The sequence below is a fragment of the Salarias fasciatus genome, chromosome 15 (assembly GCF_902148845.1).
Source record: "Salarias fasciatus chromosome 15, fSalaFa1.1, whole genome shotgun sequence".
Taxonomy (NCBI): domain Eukaryota; kingdom Metazoa; phylum Chordata; class Actinopteri; order Blenniiformes; family Blenniidae; genus Salarias; species Salarias fasciatus.
In genome coordinates, this window is record NC_043759.1 from 2721211 (window position 1) to 2738998 (window position 17788).

Sequence of the window (17788 nt, forward strand, 5' to 3'; positions counted from 1 at the left end):
AATCAAATGTATTTCTTTACTGTCATCAATCAGAAATCTACCTGTGAGTTCCTGTAAGAAGCTCAGATTGTGATCATCTGATCTGGCTGAAAAGAGGCAGGCGTGTTTCGGATAAAGACTGAAAACCGGTTTGTTGGAGGTACATCATACTATGAGGTCAGACTGGTTTTCTGTTGGCATGAACAGTGAAGCTGGTGTTGTCTCCAGACGCTGTGCAGTGATCCCAGAGAGACAGCAAACGGACTGAGGACCAGACAAGGAAAGCTTCTTCCCTCCTGAAGTTTCCTCCAGAGGAGAAAGAGTCTGGAAGACGAGCTGAAGAGGTGAGAGTTTAATGCTTCAGGCAGTCGTGGCTCATCAGGCTCAGACTAACCCGTCTCTCCACGTTCTGCCGCAGCTCACAGTCCCGAAAGCTGGAGAACAATCTGGGAATTCTGCTTCACAATGAGAGGAAGAGCAAACGTCCAGGGTGAGCCGGAGTCAGAGTTGACTTATTAACATTTTGTTTTCCTAATTAAAGCTTATTTTAATCAAACAAAACCTAAATATACTTCATGAATGTGTCCTAATAGTGATTCTTTGCCCCCCCCTGTACTGTCCTTCATCTCAGAATGAATGTGTCTGAACAGGGGTTTTGTCGTGATGGTGGTCGTGCCTGAATGCATCATGGGAGTTTGGGATGAGACGTTCAAGATTTAAACATTGTTTTTCTGTTTTATTTCAATGTTCTGGTGTTGATAGTGTTGTTGGTAGCTGTGTTTTGTTGTGTTCTCGTTGTTGTGTTAATCTCAGTAGTTGAGTGTCTTTTCACATCAAACCTGGGATGAGAAGCGTTGTGTGTTTAATCTGCTGCTTCCACTCCGAACTGTGACACACAGATAGTAAAACTGGTAAATACTGTTGGGTGAAAACATGAGTCAGAGACTGTGTAGCAGAAATGACTGCAACCACTTCTGGATTTCAATATGAAGGTTCAACCAAAGCTTGTCATAGAGTTCACTTAACAGCGGCCAACTTATTTTACCTGTTTGACAAAAAATGTGTAGAATGAGCTCAACTGACTTGGTTAACACAGAATAATTTAGTTATGGTGGGATCTAAAGGACCGAAACAAGGTGGACAATCTCAAATGTATTGTAATGTATAAACTTGCATTATACATAAATTATATGGGCCACATTTATTGTTTGGATGAAAATCCTGCTGAATTTTAATTGTGTTCATCCAATGGGTCTTTTTTGTTTGTGTTGTGTGTGTGTGTGTGTGTGTGTGTGTGTGTGTGTGTGTGTGTGTGTGTGTGTGTGTGTGTGTGTGTGTGTGTGTGTGTGTGTGTGTGTGTGCATTGCAGAGAGAGACAGCTTTGGGTTGTGTGAGGAAGTGACAGAGTTAATCTTACCGTTCTAAACTGACAAGGATGTAGCTGCAGACCCTGACGAGTAACATTCCAGACAGGCAGTAGAGATGATGTCGCCCTGGCCCCGCCCACTGACGAAGTTGTTTTGGAGAAGGAAAAAAAAAAAAAAAAAACTCGACCAAAACATTGTTGAGGAAGAAGACAGATTCTTCCACAGCAGACGACAGGCTTGAATGTTTTTAATTATTTTTACAGTAGACGTGTGACTTCATTAGAACACAGCAGTGAGGAAGAGGAAGACTGGAAACAGACGTGTTCCGTTCAGTTCGTCCTGGAAGCTCAGTCACAAACATCCGACTCAGCATCTGTCACTCAACGCTGATGATGTTATAATGTTCACCGTGTGTGTGTGTGTGTGTGTGTGTGTGCAGGCTGATTCTGCGATGGACGGCTGTGAGGACAGACAGGAGGGAGTCCGTCCCTCTAAAATAAGTCTCCATGTGGAAGATGAGATACAGAGCAGAGCTCAGAGGTGAGACTCTACAGAACGTCTTCAGTCAGAAAAAGAGCTCAGTTTAAATCATCCACAGAACTTTAGATTTAGTCAGTAAATTCTGAGTTGTAAAGTTGAAGCTAATTCAGTCCATTAAAATAAAATAAACTCTTCAAGTGTTTTTCAAAACTTCCAACTAATGACTGACGGAACTAAATCTCTGTTATTCAGAGAGCGATTAACTCACAGGAGACCCAGTCTGTTTGGCATGAGATTAGTTTTATATCCATGTCTGACACACCAGACCGGTGAACGTATGGCAGAACTTTGATGCTTGATTTCAAAATAAAGCAATAAATTAATGGAAAACACTGTTTTACCGACTCAGAAGGATTCTAGTGTGTGTATGAAATCAACAAAGCACATGAAAAATGGAATTTCATTTTTTGATATTTGCAGGTAAAGCTGGGATTCTGATCACTTTCCTCGTATTTCCAGTCAGTCGTTCCTGATGTGTTTGTTTTCAGGTCTGACTCCTGGCCTCCGTCCAGCTGTGTGTCTCTGAAGAGTGACCAGTCCAAGTTTGAAACCATTTTATTCAGAGAATCTCACCAACATCCGGACGATGGGTAAGAACTTACCTACAGTTCATGATATATTTATACAGCTCCATATCATCTGCTCCTTTGTGAGCATGTTAAAGCTCTCCCTGGTGGCTCCATCCCCCTCCTTAATGACAAATATTCAAAAATTTTGACAAATATAAACTTTTAAAAATCTTTTAATTACATTTTCAAACTTAAACTTAAAAATCCAAATAACATGAAATACAGTTTGACTACAGGTTGAAAGAAGGAATCGCCACAGATGTTTCTGTTTTCGCCTCGCCCTGGTTAAGGCGTTCCATGTCTGCCTTTGCTGCCAGCATCTTGCCCCCTGCTGTGATGTGTTGAGCTGTTTCAGTCTGAACCTGAGGTCTTGTCTGTCGGGGACAGAACCTCTGGATTGGCAGACCGGGTCGGTGGTTCCCCTTTTTAAAAAGGGGGACTGGAGGATGTGCTCCAACTATAGGGGGGTCAGACTCCTCATCCTCCCTGGGAAAGACTATTCCAGGTACTGGAGAGGAGGATTGAACCGATAGTCGAACCTCGGATCCAGGAGGAACAATGTGGTTTCCGTCCTGGTCGTGGAACACTGGACCAGCTCTAGACCCTCCATAGGGTGCGGGTTCTTCGGGGTTCATTCAACCAGTCCACGTGTTTTTTTTTTTTTGTTTTTTTTTTGGATTTGGAGAAGGCGTTCGACTGCGTCTCTCAAGGTGTCTTGTGGGGGGGGCGCTTTGGGAATACACAGTCCAGGGCCCCTTGTTCAGGGCCAGCTGGTCAGGACATGCTGGAGAGACTATGTCTCTGGGCTGGTCTGGGAGGGCCTCGGGATCCTCCAGGGAGAGCTGGAGGAAGCTTTTGTAATCAGGAAGTCAGGGCATCGCTGATTCAACTGCTGCCCCCGAGACCCGGTCCCAGATGAGCTGTTCAAAATGGATGGATGATTAATTCTGACAGGAAAAGCTTCATGTAACTGTGGCCAAGAAGATCTGGGTAGAGGTGTGATGAATCTCACCAGAGTGTTAAATTTATCAACTTACGTGTCTGTTTCGAGAATTTATTCTGAACTATGTTTATGTTTATGTTTATGTTTGATTTGTCTGCTCAGTCTAGATGTTTAACTGTTGTTGGGTTGGGTCTATGTGGTAACTGTCAATGTGATTTATTCTTTGGATTTATTCTTATTTAAGTATGTTTGTCTGCAGCTCTGACTCTGCGTTTCCATCCACCCATTTGTCTCTGAAGAGTGATCTCTCAAAGGACATATTTTTTGACTTCAGAGAACATTGAGTTTTATTTTCTATTGACTTCTTTATTCCATGTAATTAGAAAGAACATTTTTCATAATCATGTGATTGAAGCCATAATCCAGCAAAAGTTTCAAACTATCCAATCGTTCTCACTCAGAGAATCATCAGTCTGAAACTCTCAATTCTTCCCTTCATCCCCCAGTCTTCCTCCCATTTTTCCACTCAGTCTGTTCCTGATGTTGTTTGTTTTCAGCTCTGACTCTGAGTTTCCATCCAGCTGTGTGTCCCTGAAGAGTGACGGATCCAGGGTGCAACCCATTTCATTTAAATCAGGACCAGGACCTGCTGATGAGGGGTGAGGATCAGTGTTTGTGTCAGGATTCATCCTCAGAACAGCAGCTTGAACAAAGTCAACATGTTTCTGCAGCGTCAGCCAGCAGAGCTCCCAGGTTCTCCGTGGAGGCTCCGCCCCTCAGCATCAAACACATCTGGACTCCATCTTTATGGTGAGAACAAGTCTCCATTCAACACTTTACTGTCACATCAGTGAGACAGAAGAAGTTGTTGTGACTTCCAGCTGAAACATGAAGCAGACTCTCAGCTTCTTAGATCCATTCAGGTCCAAAGTGAAACAGTCCAACCTTCATCCAGCTTCCAGCCTTCACTGATGCTGAAGCTGTTTCTGCTGGAGATCCACATGAAGTCTGACTCTGCTTCACATGTTGTCCATCCAGGATTCACCTCACATCTCCAGATGTTTCTCTGTTCCAGCTGCTGGAGGACAACATGGTGGCTTTCATGAAGGAGGAGCTGAAGAAGATGAAGAAGCTCCTGAGTCCAGATTACCCAGCATGCTCAGAGAGTGAGAGAGAGGATGAGGATGAAGAGCAGAGGAGCAGCAGAGAGTCATTAGTGAGGATGACTCTGGACTTCCTGAGGAGGATGAAGCAGGAGGAGCTGGCTGAGCGTCTGTGGAGCAGTAAGAGGATTTGATCTCATTTCACAGGATAGAACAACTTTTACCTTTTCATTTATTTTCAGTCATTGAGGTACTTAATCAGCAAGTATGAAGAGTTTTGGCCGTTCACTGACGTGTATATAGAAATGTATGTCATCTATAATTGTGATAGATGTTGTAAAGTCATTAAAGACATTATTATTCTCTGACATGTCAGTGCTGTGGTTTGACCTAAATAAAGACTGAAAACATGTAAGGAGGTATTTTGCATCGTTAAAGCATTACGATGTAGAAAAAACTGACTTTTCAAAAATCTTTCCTTAAAAAGGAAGACAGGTTGATATGGGCCTGTTATTGTTCAGTCCTGATGAATCCAGATTATTAATTTCTAGAAGAGCATTGATTACTGTCTTCACGATGTTGGTCTGAAGAGAGCTTAGTTTGTTTATTCAGCACACATTAAAGAATGGTGCAAGAAGGAAATGAAGCCTGAAAGACTTGTATAGAGGCTCCATATGGAAGGCCTTTTAACATTTAATACCTAAACTTGACTATCCAGAATTAACATTATAGATATTGTTGTGGTTTACGATTGATAATTGGGAATAAATTACTAAAGTATTGATTACAAGGAGTAATTGATTACTTTAATTAAGTTACTTATTAATTTGAGTAAATTGTTATTTACCAATTAATAACTGCAGGTCATTAACAGTGAATCACCAATAAGAATCAATTAAGGCGTAACAAACTGTTTAAAATGAAGCACAAAATAATTTAACCCTCCATCCATCCATCCATCCATCTTCCACTGCTTATCCGGGGCCGGGTCGCGGGGGCAGCAGTCTCAGCAGGGATGCCCAGACTTCCCTGTCCCCAGACACTTCCTCCAGCTCCTCTGGGAGGATCCCAAGGCGTTCCCAGGCCAGCCGAGAGACGTAGTCTCTCCAGCGTGTCCTGGGTCTTCCCCGGGGTCTCCTCCCAGTGGGACATGCCCGGGAACACCTCCCCAGGGAGGCGTCCAGGAGGCATCCTAACCAGATGCCCGAGCCACCTCAGCTGGTTCCTCTCGATGTGGAGGAGTAGCGGCTCTACTCCGAGCTCCTCCCTGGTGACTGAGCTCCTCACCCTGTCTCTAAAGGCCCGTCCATGCTTCACATGTCCGCGTGGGTGTGCGTTGGTCCGCTTTGGTCCGCGTGACGTAAAAATCGTCATGAATTCCTGTCCGCTAGGGTCCGCGCGGACCGATCCGCGGACGTCCGCGCAGGAGCCAGATTTTGAGACCGCGTTGCGCAGTGCGCGCAGGTCGCGGAAGTGTACACATGCGCCAGAGCGCCATAGCAAACAAAACATGACGGTAAAAGTGAAAGTAGACGGAACTCCAGCCTGATGGCTCCACTTAAAGACCCGGAAAGAGTGAAAACCTCGTGGAAAGAGAGAGCAGACTGTCTGGAGGGAGGAGAAGGTCTGCAGACAGAAGTGAAAGTAACTAATCGCTCCGGCGCCGCCCCCGCGATTCAGAAACAGGAAAAAAAGGCTAAATAAACTTAATAACTAATACTTAATGATAATGTACTGACATTGTATGTTCTTCATTTTCTCTGAATAAACCGTAATAAAGGAGCAGACAAACAGTCTGTAGTGGCGGAAAAGCTTCTCGAGGCTGCGTGAATTACCGCGCCTGCATGGGACGCGCACAGCTGAGCTCAAAATGTAGCATGGGAAAAAGCGTGTCCGCATTGGTGGTGCGCGGACCTTCCAAAGCGGACGCGGAAATGCGTACATGTGAAGCATGGACCAGCCTTTAGGGAGCGCCCAGCCACCCTACGGAGGAAGCTCATTTCGGCCGCTTGTATCCGGGATCTTGTCCTTTCGGTCATGACCCAAAGCTCATGACCATAGATGAGGGTGGGAATGTAGATTGACCGGTAAATCGAGAGCTTTGCCTTTCGGCTCAGCTCCTTCTTCACCACAACGGACCGATACAACGACTGCATCACTGCAGCCGCTGCACCGATCCGCCTGTCAATCTCACCTCCATCCGTCCCTCATTGTTAACAAAACCCCGAGATACTTAAACTCCTCCACTTGGGCCAGAGTCTCCCCACCGATCTGGAGGGGGCAAGCCACCTTCCTCCGGTCGAGGACCATGGCCTCGGATTTGGAGGTGCTGATCCTCATCCCTGTCGCTTGACACTCGGCTGCAAACCGCCCCAGTGCATGCTGTAGGTCCTGGTTCGATGAAGCCAACAGGACAACATCATCTGCAAAAAGCAGAGATGAAATCCTGTGGTCCCCGAACCGGACCCCCTCCGGCCCCTGGCTGCACCTAGAAATTCTGTAATTTAACCCAACATCAATTAATATTAATCAGAATAAATGGTTATTTATTTGTTAATAATGTCAAATAATCAGCTATTTGGGAACGAGTAGACCACAGAGTGATTTAACCATCAAATCATTGATTAACAAGGTGTTATTAATTATTCAATCATACCACAAATTACTTATTACTGGAAATGGGTAAATTACAGAAAATGAGCCAAGAGAAGTTGTGAATTATGCATTAAATAAACCTGTGGGTTATTTAATTAATAATTCAGGGGGGCCACCTCGTTAGAGGAAAATCCATAACCAATTTTCAGTCTCAAAATAAAGTTAATTTAAGCTGGTTGTTAATCTTTGGATAAACAACTGTTAAATTATCAGTCTGACTGATTATAAGACTGGGGTGGGGGGGGGTGGGGGGGGGGGGGGGCGGGGCGGTGAGATGGAAACGAAGGGGGAGAGAGAGAAAGACATGTGGACACGAGCGTGGACACGAGTGTGGACGCGTGCGCGAATTTGGCAAAAGCCTTGCGCGCCTTTTTGAAATTTCTGAGGTTTGTTAGTATGGAGAAGAGAGTGAAGGACGTCAGTGTTCTGCTCCCTATCTCACATGCATGAACAAAGCGGATCGGGCCGGTTGTCTTGCGAGTCTGAGGTGAGAATGGAAGCGCGTGCTCGCGGCCATGCGCACAAGGTGTGGAGACGGAGTAAGAACAAAGAAAGAAAACAATCACGCGTATAATGAACGCAACTTCAGTTCAGTTCATTCATAAAAAGCACAAGCTAATCACACTTCTATGTAAGCCTGCCCAGGGATCTCACTGATTTCTGTTGATAAGGGGAGTGGAGGGGAAGGGGGGGTCTTGATGACGCTGCAGCAGCAGTGGTGTGTGTGTGATCCAGTCGAAGTTCGATGGGGTTGAAATTGTCGTTTCAACCGGGTCGTGACTGCGTCCAGTCGGACTTAGGTGGCTTGTTAGGAGGCTCACGTGAAGAAGGAGGGTGATCGGTTCCGTTGCAGCCAGCGGGACGCTTTAAGCCTACATTAACGAGTGAGAAGACACGGTGTGCGTCTTCCGTAGACAGAATTTGGCCCAAGACTGAAGTTCTGGATCAGTCGTGGTCCTTTTGACTGGCAGGCGGAGCTCCCACCCCCAGCTTCCAGTGCGACCAATCCAGTGGTGACCCGGCGGACCACTTCTGTTTTGTAGGGTCTCACGCGCGCCCCCGTGAGGTGGGAGAGTGGTATTGCACCACCAAGTCATGCTTCCCTCCCCTGCTGTGTTGGCTTGAGACTAGGCGCCATGTTCCCACTGTTCTTCCTGCGCAGAGATTGAAATTGGGTGCCATTTTGTGTTTGTGAAAGACAACATGGTGGGGGCCCCCTGGTGGGGAAAGGTGTCTCTGTTGTCCAAGGGTCAAACCTGCCATGTGGCGTGGTCTAAGGCCTTCTATGTGAAGCAGGCCGAACTCACAGAAAACATGATCCTGATCATTTCTGAGCTCCAAACAATATCAATAACTTCATTTTGACTGGTCATAATTATTACTAAGTAAATTTTTCATAAAGGTTGTCTGTAATTCAGTTTTGACCAGTACGGATGAAAGTGAAATATCTCAAATGTAATTATGACTTGCCACGATTGTGCAAGACATTGCTCATGCGAGGCTTCCCGTTCACTGGTAATTGTTATGAAAACTTTCCATTGGATACTGGCTTCTTAAACAAAAAAACTGAACGGTGTTAGTTCAGGAGAAATGGCGGCTGCTGCTGTTGTGGAAAAGGTCATCAGAAAACACCCGGAAATAGAACGAGCTTATCGCCAAGAAATTTGTACTGAATTAGAGATTTGTTCACTTTAGAGCTGGACTAGAAATGTACACCACATTAAACAGTTTTTCTCTCCCGACACGTTTGAGGACCTGCCATGAAGTCTGGATAGTCTCTAGACACTTGTCTCTGGATGAACTCTTTGTGGTAGAACGGCATGTTGAGGGAACTCGATCAACATACTTTAATCTTCACATTCAATGTCAAATACTCTCAACTAATTTATTGTTTTTATTTCCAGGATCTTCTGCTGGAGTCTGCCAACAGAAGCTGAAATGTGGCCTGAAGGAGAAGGTCCAGTCTGTTTTTGAAGGTGTCTCCAAAGCAGGAGAGTCCACCCTCCTGAACCAGATCTACACAGAGCTCCACATCACAGAGGGAGGGGCTGCAGAGGTCAACCAGGAACATGAGGTCAGACAGATTGAAGCAGCATCCAGGACAGCAGACAGAGCAGAAACAAGCATCAGACCAGGAGACATCTTTAAAGCCTCACCTGGAAGATCTCAACCAATCAGAACAGTGCTGACAAAGGGAGTGGCTGGCATTGGGAAAACAGTCCTGACTCAGAAGTTCACTCTGGACTGGGCTGAAGACAAAGCCAACCAGGACGTCCACTTCACATTTCCATTCACCTTCAGAGAGCTGAATGTGCTGAAGGAGAAGAAGTTCAGCTTGGTGGGACTTGTTCATCACTTCTTCACTGAAACCAAAGAAGCAGGACTCTGCAGCTTTGAAGACTTCCAGGTGGTCTTCATCTTGGACGGTCTGGATGAGTGTCGACTCCCTCTGGACTTCCAGCACACTGAGTTCCTGACTGAAGTTACAGAGTCCACCTCAGTGGATGTTCTGCTGACAAACCTCATCAGGGGGAAACTGCTTCCCTCTGCTCGCCTCTGGATCACCACACGACCTGCAGCAGCCAATCAGATCCCTGCTGACTGTGTGGACAGGGTGACAGAGGTCCGAGGGTTCACTGACCCCCAGAAGGAGGAGTACTTCAGGAGGAGGTTCAGAGAGCAGGAGCAGGCCAGCAGGATCATCTCCCACATCAAGACCTCCCGAAGCCTCCACATCATGTGCCACATCCCGGTCTTCTGCTGGATCACTGCTACAGTTCTGGAGAAGGTGTTGAAGAGCAGAGAGGGAGGAGAGCTGCCCAAGACCCTGACTCAGATGTACATCCACCACCTGGTGGTCCAGGCCAAAGTCAAGAAGGCCAAGTATGATGGAGGAGCTGCCACAGATCCACACTGGAGTCCAGAGACCAAGAAAATGATGAAGTCTCTGGGAAAACTGGCTTTTGAGGAGCTGCAGAAAGGAAACCTGATCTTCTATGAACCCGACCTGACAGAGTGTGGCATCGATCTCACAGCAGCCTCAGTGTACTCAGGAATGTTCACACAAATCTTTAGAGAGGAGAGCGGCCTGTACCAGAACAAGGTGTTCTGCTTCATCCATCTGAGCCTTCAGGAGTTTCTGGCTGCTCTTCATGTCCATCAGACCTTCATCAAGTCTGGAATCAACCTGCTGGATGAACAACAACAAACCCTCATGTGCTCAAAAGGGTTGAAGAAGAAAGTTAATCTCCACCATCTCCATCAGAGAGCAGTGGACGAGGCCTTGAAGAGTCCAAATGGACACCTGGACTTGTTCCTCCGCTTCCTCCTGGGTCTCTCACTGCCAGCCAATCAGAGTCTCCTTCGAGGTCTGCTGACACAGACAGGAAGTAGCTCACAGGCCAATCAGGAAACAGTGAAGTACATCAAGAAGAAGCTGAGTGAGAGTCTGTCTGCAGAGAGAAGCATCAATCTGTTCCACTGTCTGAATGAACTGAATGACGGTTCTCTGGTGGAGGAGATCCAACAGTCCCTGAGATCAGGACGTCTCTCCACAGATAGACTGTCTCCTGCTCAGTGGTCAGCTCTGGTCTTCATCTTACTGTCATCAGAGGAAGATCTGAAGGAGTTTGACCTGAAGAAATACTCTGCTTCAGAGGAGGCTCTTCTGAAGCTGCTGCCAGTGGTCAAAGCCTCCAACAAAGCTCTGTACGTGGTTTAAGAACAAATCTGTAGAACTGAGTCCAGGAGAAACATTGATCTGGTTTTCATTGTTGGTTCTTCTTCAGGCTGAGCAGCTGTGGTCTGTCAGAGAGAAGCTGTGGAGCTCTGTCCTCAGTTCTCAGCTCTCAGTCCTCCAGTCTGACACATCTGGACCTGAGTAACAATGACCTGCAGGATTCAGGAGTGAAGCTACTGTCTTCTGGACTGGAGAGTCCTCACTGTAAACTGGAAGCTCTCAGGTCAGGATCCAGCTGCTGATTGATCAGGTTGATGTTGGTGCAGATCATGTGGAGGATCTTCCTTCTTCCTGCTTAACTTGATGCAGCCATGTTTGTGCCTCCAGTCTGTCAGGGTGTCTGGTCTCAGAGGAAGGCTGTGCTTCTCTGGTCTCAGCTGTGAGCTCCAAGTCCTCCCATCTGAGTGAGCTGGACCTGAGCTACAACCATCCAGGAGCCTCAGGAGTGAAGAAGCTGTTTGCTGCAGTGGAGGATCCACAGTGCAGTCTGGAGACTCTCAGGTATGGACACACAGCAGGAGCTCATTATGGATACAGAGATTGTCTTACAAATGTCAAACAGGTGGAAACCAGGGTGTGAGCTGTCCTTGACAATGTTTTAATTCACTGTTCTGCTTTGATTGACCTCTGGAGCTTCCTCCGATCCGCCTCAGTGTTGCTCCTGTACCAAACTGTAACACAGTACTTCAGCAGGTTCTGCTTGGAGGAGTGGTTCAAGGGGTCCCAGGTTGACCAGCTTGTTGATGGGGACTGATGAGAGATGGTTTGACTGGCCAAGCTGGGGAGAGGCGTGGCTCTATGTGTTTGATGTTGGAATGGACATGATCAAGAGTGTTGACCCTTCTGGTTGGACACTTGACTGGCTGGTGAAATTTTGGAGGGACCATCTTCAGATTGGCCTTACGAAAGTCTCCAGCAATTATACGAACACCGTCAGGGTGAAGCCGCCGGTGTTTATGATGTTCAGCGAGGGAGAGAATACCATGTATTATGTGGACTATAAGGAGCCGTGACAATCATGCTGTTAGCTCACTTAATCAATAAACACCTGCATTTTACAGATTCCAGGTGAGGATGACTGCCCATGATCATGCTGTTTGTTCACTTGTCCTCATGCTTGTACATAAATACAGAGCCCCAAGTACCTATTTGGCCCAGAGTCCTCTGTCTGATTAGCCTACATATTTACTTTCATAAGATATCATATAAATTGTCACAAAATTTAGTTTGGTCAAACCAAATCAAAGGCCCCACACATGTTGAGCCTGGGCCGAGGCACCGCCAGGAGCAGGTGGTTGGATGACTTCAGTGTCCTGGTAGTTAAGTGAGACCTCAACAACTCAGCTCAGTATGATGGTGCCATACCATTCAAAAACATAAAAACAATTAAAACAACTTTGAAATGAACTCTAAGCCAATCCAAAGAGACAAGGGCAGGAGTAATGTGGCCATGCTGTCTGTTGCCAGTAAAAAGGAGGGCAGCTGCATTCTGGACCACCTGTAGAGGGTGCACAGCTGACTGGCTCAATCCAAGAAATAAGGAGTAGCAGTAGTCAAGGCGTGATGTGATGAAGCAGTGAATGGTCCTCTCGAGGCCTTGTTTGGGGAGATAGTTTTTATCTTTTGCCAGCAACCACAACTGAAAGAAGCTTGTTTTTACAGTGGACTGTGTTTGTCGAGTTTCAGTTCACAGCCCAGAATAACACCAAGATTTTTAGCAAAGCCGTGGGAATATGAATGAAGTGTGCCAATGGCGCTGTCATGCCCATCTAAGATGTTATGTTGGCCAAATAAGATTATCTCAGTTATGTTTTTATTCATAGACAGAAAATCAATTTCCATTGAAAAATGATTATTAATGAGACAGTTTAATGGAGCCTGAACAGAGGCTGGATTTTCTATTTTTACTGGCAGATATCAAATGGCAAAGCAATGAAATGAAATATTATGCCTCTGGAATGTGGACCCCAAGGGACACTTGTGTATTGTAAAAGGAAAGGGCCTAAAATGGAGCCCTGAGGCACCCCACAACTCAGAGGGGAAGTGGCTGAGAAGCACTGGCCAAGCTGGACAGAAAAGCTCGTGTCTGTGAGGTGGGACTCAAACCACTGAAGAGCATTCCCCCTAATGCCCACCACAAGTGTTTAAGTGTGACAGGAGAATGTCGTGATCGCCCATGTCAAAGCTGTAAGACGCAGAAGGACCAGGACAGCAGGGTGACCAGCATCAACTGTTAAAAGGATGGCTGCCTGGGATGCTGTCGTGGAGCCATGCGTCTGAGAAGAGAGTTTCTGAGTCCCTCTGGCAAACTCAGGATCTCTGCTTTGTGTTGGAGAGAAACCTCTTCTGTCTTTCTTCCTGCAGGGTGGATCATGGTGGAGAGCACAGGTTAAAACCTGGTCTGCGGAAGTGTAAGTTTGATCAGAAAGCTTTTATTCATTAAAACTTTTCTGACAACAAGACTCATGGTTAAATAGAAATCCATCACATGTGTCAGATAATGACTTTTCACTTTTTCTCTCCATCAGATTTCTCTCAACTTGAACTGGACACAAACTCAATGCACAGAAAACTCAAACTGTCCAACAACGACAGGACGGTGACACGTGTGGAGGAAGAGCAGCCGTATCCTGATCATCCAGAAAGATTTGAAGGCTGGTGTCAGCTGCTGTGTAGAAATGTTCTGAGTGGTCGATGTTACTGGGAGGTCGAGTGGAGCAGAAAGGTTGAGATATCAGTGAGCTCCAGAGGAATCAGTAGGAGAGGAGACAATACTGAGTGTTTGTTTGGTCTGAATCACCAGTCCTGGTGTCTGAGCTGCTCTGATGGAGGTTACTACGCCAAGCACAACAACACAGTAACAGCCATCTCCCCCTCCTTCTCCTTGACGTCCTCCTTCTCCTCTGGTAGAGTAGCAGTGTATGTGGACTGTCCTGCTGGCTCTCTGTCCTTCTTCAGAGTCTCCTCTGACTCTCCGATCCACCTCTACACCTTCAACACCACATTCTCTCAACCTCTGTCTGCTGGATTTAGACTCTGGTCCTCCGGTTCTTCAGCGAGTCTGTGTCCTCTGTAGGAAGGACGTCTCTGTCTCTGACAGCACGTGTGTGTGTGTGTGTGTGTGTGTGTGTGTGTGTGTGTGTGTGTGTGTGTGTGTGTGTGTGTGTGTGTGTGTGTGTGTGTGAGATGCTCTGCTAACTAAGGCTCCCAGTACTCAGGCTGGACAGACGCAGTGCAGGTGGAGGTGAAGCTGCAGAGAGAACAGCGGCAGTGTGGGGAACAGTTCTTTATTCCTCCTGGAAGTGGAAATGAGTTCAGTCAACAAATGGCCCGTCTCTCCCCCTCACCTCCATGCTCTCCTGACTCTTGATTTATCTTCTCTGGATCAGAGTCAATGGAGTGAACAAAGGGAGGGAGCGCCGGTGAATGAAGATGGGGTTAGTTGAATGGTGGTGCATTCAAGTCCTGTGGGAAAACACAGGCAATCAGCTGAGATAATAACATCTGAACCATTTGACACCAGATCATTCACACCAGTTTCCTTCTCACTGGTTTGGTTCCTTTGGCTCCTGGTCACGCCTGATGTGGGATTCTGTTGTGTGTTTTGTTGTTGGTTTGTGTTGTGTTGCTGAGATTCTTCATGTCCCAGTCTCTCCTCTGTCCACGATGCTTATATCAACGTTTTTGTTTTGGGATTTTTCAGACGTCATTGATGATGTGTCAGCTGGCTGATGGCTCCAACTCAGCTTTCCCCCAGTGCTCCTCAGTGTTTTCAGAATGGCTAATCCCATATTTCATCGATCACAATAGACAGATAGATAGACCAGTCCTCATCTCCCACTGTGCTCCTGTCACATCAACACCCTGCTGCAGGAAGCTCCACAGCATCTCTTCCATCTCAGACGTCTGAAGGTTTTCAAGCTCCCTCTCAAGGCGCTCAGGATCCTTTACTGCTGCACCGCTGATGGTGTTTTGTCTGGGGTCTATCCACCCGGAGGAGCAGCAGCACCCAGCAGGACTTCTCGGTCCTGGTCTTTGGTGGAGCTGCAGGACGTTCAGAACAAACAGGAAGAACAGCTACAGACTTCAATCTGCTGCCTGAAGGGAAACAGAGGATGAGGAGGAGATACTTCATCAGGCCGTCCACCTGCTGAATATCAAACTAAAAAGATAATCTGTCTGATTTCATCTTGTACATAAGCTCTTTCTTGCACTATTTAACACTTTATTTGATTCACTCATTTTAGCCATTTTTCACTGACTTTTCCTACTTTAACTACTTTCTACTTTGTGATCTAAAGCACTTAAAGCTTTAGAAAACAGAAAACCTCGTGGACCTGACTTGATGGAACCTTGTCAGGTGATGCTGTTGCCTGGTTCACAAACTATCTGGATGGCTGGACTCAGTGCATTAAGTATGATGGCCTCTGCCCTGACTACAAGCATGTCAGCAAGGGGGTGCCACAGGGGTCAATATTGGGACCCCTGTTGTTCATTATGTACATCAACGATCTGGGATAAAATGTGCCTGATGCCAATATTCATCTATACGCTGAAGACACTATTATATATTGTTGTGGTTCAACAGCTGCCAAAGCGATTGGGTCCCAGCAGAAAGCTTTTGATGTGGTACAACACACACTTTTGTCACTGAAACTCATCTTAAATGCTGACAAGACTAAGTTAATGTTGTTCTCAAAAGCTGAAAAGATGGAGGCCTCTTGTACTAGTATCCACTCTTGAAGGAAATGTTATAGCGGTGGTTCACATGTACAAATATCTTGGTATCTGGTTTGATGACACTCTCACCTTTAAACCCCACATAGATAATATGGCAAACAAACTCAAATTGAAATTGTTTTTTTTCCTTTAGAAAAAAGGTTCTGCTTCTCCTTTAACATGAAAAAAAGGCTTGTCACTGAAACTTTTTTTTTTTATCAGTTTTAGATTATGGAGGTTTGTTTTATATGGATGCCACTGTTCAATGTCTTCGCAAGATAGACAGTCTTTATCATGCTTCTCTAAGATTCACAACGAACTGTAAAGCCCAGACCATCACTGTGACTAGTATTCTTGAGTGTAATGGCCTTCCTTGTCCACTACGAGACTAGAACACTGGTATATCTTCATTTACAAGGCCATGCTCCGTCTTTTGTCCTCATACATCTGCGACTTAATCACTCAGAGAAGCGTTGACTCTCATTGTCTCTGCTCAAATGATTATTTGTTGCTCTCTGTTCCATTTGCCCTTACAGAATTCAGAAAAAGAGCCTTTGCGTATTCAGCTCCCGACACTTGGAACAAGTTGCAAAAGGACTAAAAATTGAGTGAACTTGTTCCCTTGAGCTCTTTTAAAACAAGATTGAGAGCACTTGAGACAGCATCTATTAAGTCTCATTGTTTTTCTTAATTTCAATTGTAATTTATTGTACTGTGTATCGGAATTTATAACTCTGTAACCCCAGGACTCCCTTGAAAAAGAGGTTTTAAATCTCAACGGGACTTTCCTGGCTAAATAAAGGTTAAACAAACAGACAAACATTTAACCGTTTTAAATATTTTAGCCATTTTAGCGATTTATAGCCGCTACAGTCGCTCATCTTGCTGATTGTGACGAGGTTCCTTCTGGGAAAAATCTCTAAAATAAGGCTTGGCTGAAGGCTAACTGTTTCAAGGTGTTTACTGCTTCAAAAATACCAGTGACAAGGTTGGAAAACGAAACGACAAAAGTATTTACAAGTTTTCAGAAGGCTCTGGAACTCTTCCATCGCTCCTTCACAGCCAACAGCAAAACGTTTACGGTCAGAAAAACACTCAGGACCTGCAGCTGTTCTTCCAACTCGGTGTCTGTAGCGTAAATGTATGAGAGCCGATGTGTCGGAGGAGGACTGCCAGGTGTGAACCCTCGACTGAACCACAGAACCGCTCCAGAGGAATCGTGGTGGTGGGGGTCTGAGGGTTTGAGAGGGGCGTAGAGAACCAGGAAGTAGAGAAAGGTTTGGTGTGTAGTGTGTGTGTGTGTGTGTGCACTGTCCACACTCAGTGACGGGGCCGCTCTGTCACACTTATTTTATGTATTTCATCTACAAATGAATACGTAGAAAATCAGCAAGATGAGTGACTGAAGCGGCTATAAAGAGCTAAAATGGCGAAAATATTAAATATGGTCAAAGGAGGAAAGATCAGTGAAATATGGGCTGTAAATGCACAAAAATGCAATGTAATATATTGAAAGTGTAGTTATGACACTTTATGAATGTCAGTTTTTAGTCTGGAAAGTTTTTTTTTTCTTGGGGGGGGTCTGTTCTTCATTAAAAAAAAAAAAAAAAAACCTGTTTGACATCTGAGTCTTCTGTTGGTGACGGATAAATAGGTTATATAGATCGGCCCCCAGGTAGCTTTTGTTGGGATCAAGTCAAAAAATTCTTGACTATTCTTTTCACACAGGGAGGGGCTCTGTCCCGCTGTCCAGCTGGGCCGGTAGACATGGAAACATGCAGGGCTGCGGCCCTCCAGGACCCACTTTCGACACCCCTGATCTAGAGTATCGAATGTTTTTTGAAGATCCACGGAGACACTTATTAAAAGACGTTTCTTGTCCATTGCATTTGTAATTTCATCTGCCGATTCCATAATTGCTGTGGCGGTTCAGTGATTAGTCCGAAATCCATATTGACTGTTACTTAAAATTCTGTGTTTATCAATTAATTTATTTAATCTGATCAAAATTAATTTTTCTAAAATTTTAGAAAGCTGAGGAAGTAATGATATGGGTCTGTAATTGGGGACATCATTTTTATTTCCTTTTTTTATAAGTGGAATTACTTTGGCTATTTTCATACTCTCTGGAAATGATCCTGTGGCAAATGACAAATTACAGATGTATTTAAAGG

At 45.5% G+C, this 17788-nt stretch overlaps 1 protein-coding gene across 1 annotated transcript; it reads left to right on the top strand.

The window, feature by feature from the left end:
- The first annotated feature begins 186 nt into the window (after positions 1 to 186).
- LOC115402425 (NLR family CARD domain-containing protein 3-like) lies at positions 187 to 17207 on the top strand. Its single transcript, XM_030110970.1, has 12 exons — positions 187 to 323; positions 398 to 469; positions 1786 to 1886; positions 2375 to 2476; positions 3956 to 4057; positions 4130 to 4208; positions 4474 to 4681; positions 9061 to 10864; positions 10945 to 11118; positions 11223 to 11396; positions 13260 to 13306; positions 13424 to 17207. The coding sequence occupies exons 3-12, from the start codon at positions 1798 to 1800 to the stop codon at positions 13969 to 13971; spliced, it is 3327 nt and encodes a 1108-aa protein (XP_029966830.1). The 5' UTR covers positions 187 to 323; positions 398 to 469; positions 1786 to 1797; the 3' UTR covers positions 13972 to 17207.
- Positions 17208 to 17788: the final 581 nt, after the last annotated feature.

Excerpts from the sequence above, each read along its gene's own strand:
- LOC115402425 (XM_030110970.1), top strand. The coding sequence starts at position 1,798 with ATGGACGGCTGTGAGGACAGACAGGAGGGAGTCCGTCCCTCTAAAATA. Across the intron at positions 1,887-2,374 it reads ATACAGAGCAGAGCTCAGAG|GTCTGACTCCTGGCCTCCGT; the intron begins GTGAGACTCTAC and ends GTTTGTTTTCAG. Across the intron at positions 11,397-13,259 it reads TGCAGTCTGGAGACTCTCAG|GGTGGATCATGGTGGAGAGC; the intron begins GTATGGACACAC and ends TTCTTCCTGCAG.